We start from the raw sequence: 1,850 nt of genomic DNA on the forward strand, positions 1-1,850 counted from the left end.
GCTTCCAAGAGTCTCCATAAAGGACCAGTGATGAACTTGGAGACAAGAGCAAGTGCTCTGGCTCCTGCTGCATACAAATCTTCTTTTATGTCTAAACTAACTGCTCTTATTAAGTTGTTTTTTGTTCCTTCCACTTTGTCCAAAAAATGAATAATATCATTACGGTGGTAAAAAACTGCTTGGCCTAGTAGGAAGATGAGGTTGAATCTATTGTGCTTGAATCGAAGAATGAGATTCTTTTCTTTCTTCTCAGTCAGATACGTTTTCCAAAAGAGACTGACACCATTCTTCTCATCTTCACCAGTAGCGAAAGCTTTGCAGGAGGTTCTCAACAGTCTCAGGACTCCGTTCTCAAGTTTGTGGTAAACTTTAAGTTCTGGAGATGCAGAAGATCCTATTAATTTCCCATCTAAAAAATTTCTTTCGAACTTTTTTAGTGCTTCTTCTGCTACATCTGCCATGCCAACCAGTAAATGTAGTATACAAAAAAGTTGTTCATAGATGTCGTTATTTTTCGCTGGTCTTCATCCAATTCTTCCCAGTTTTCAATGACCACTGGCAGTATTTCCTTGCGATAATCCTCTAGCAACTTGTTGAAATTTTTTTCTGTCCCAGCTCTGTCCGACATGGTGTTCTGTATGTTTTTGAGAATTTGAAATCCTACTGAGGCATCCCCTTCCATTTTCTCGCATAAAGAGCTGATGTCGTGTAAAATGTCTTTGAATGTGTCCAGTGTGCACAATCCACTTTTGTTGAACATTTCACGTAGACCAATTACATAGGATGTTTGATCATCATCAGTGACAATGTAACTTTGCATAGTTTTCCCATATTTTCTGGTCTCATCAGTATATAAGGTTGTGTGCTGCTTCTGTTTAAGAGTTAGAGACAACTGTTTCTGAGCAACAGAAAGTTTTCTGTCGACAACTGAATCAACCGTTGTTCTTGATGGAAGTTGGTTAGGAACTTTACCACACAACTCAGCTACTTCTTTTATGACAGGGCCTACCTTTTGGCTCGGTACTTTTAAATCGGTTAAATTCATAATACATTTAACAGCATCTTTGGTGTATTCTCTCTTTGATTCATCATACAGAACAACTGTATTGTCACCGTCATCAGCTAAAAGCTGTTCAAGGTAGTCTATACTTGATACACATTCAGAATAATCTGTCTTAAGTTTGTTATTTTCTGCTTCTAATTCTTGCAGTTTATCCAAAATTGTTCCTTCACCTTTATCTTGATTCAAAGCTCTCATATTAATTTCAAGTGATTTCACTGTATTTTTTAATTTCACACACTCCTGTCTACTCTCATTGTACTTGACTTTGTAATGGTGTTGCTGTCTTGTTGACTCTGTGCTACATTTCCTTTCAGCTATCAATTTATTAGCTCTAACTAAATTCCTCTGTAAGACTTGTGTTTCTTTTCTAGATGCAGTGACACTTTCTTTGAGCCTCTTCATTTGATCTTTTTGATTTTCTAATCTGTCTAATTTTCGTTTCAATTTTTTATTTTCCTCAGACAGAAAAGTTACTCTTTGCCTTCTATCAGATAACTGTTTCTCTGAAGTTATTAATTTTTTCTCCAACGTTTCTCTTTCTTTAGATGTTTCAGATGGGATGGGGATTGCCATTGAACTAGAAACAGTAGTTGTGGAAATGATGAAGATCTAAAGTCAGATTTAAGTTGACCCCGTTTCTTCTTATCTGCATCCATTATTCTGTAGATTTTGGATTTAAGAGCCTCTTCATTCATGTCAATTTGCTGCGTTAAATTCCCCAATGTTTTAATTAGCCATTTCATATCTTTCTTATTTTGCTTCATACATGAATACAGTTCTATTACAT

General features: G+C 36.0%; 1 protein-coding gene across 1 annotated transcript; it reads right to left on the minus strand.

Annotated features, from left to right (window-relative positions):
• Positions 1-448: 448 nt before the first annotated feature.
• Positions 449-1,636, minus strand: LOC134275330 (uncharacterized). The gene has a single exon (XM_062757607.1). It carries the CDS (start codon positions 1,634-1,636, stop codon positions 449-451), a length of 1,188 nt encoding a protein of 395 aa, XP_062613591.1.
• Between the last annotated feature and the right edge of the window lie 214 nt (positions 1,637-1,850).

This window comes from Saccostrea cucullata, unplaced genomic scaffold, assembly GCF_032062105.1.
Source record: "Saccostrea cucullata isolate Sc308-1 unplaced genomic scaffold, CSIRO_AGI_Scuc_v1 ctg660, whole genome shotgun sequence".
NCBI lineage: Eukaryota > Metazoa > Mollusca > Bivalvia > Ostreida > Ostreidae > Saccostrea > Saccostrea cuccullata.

Coding starts and splice junctions, on each gene's coding strand:
- LOC134275330 (XM_062757607.1), bottom strand. CDS start 1,636: ATGGCAATCCCCATCCCATCTGAAACATCTAAAGAAAGAGAAACGTTG.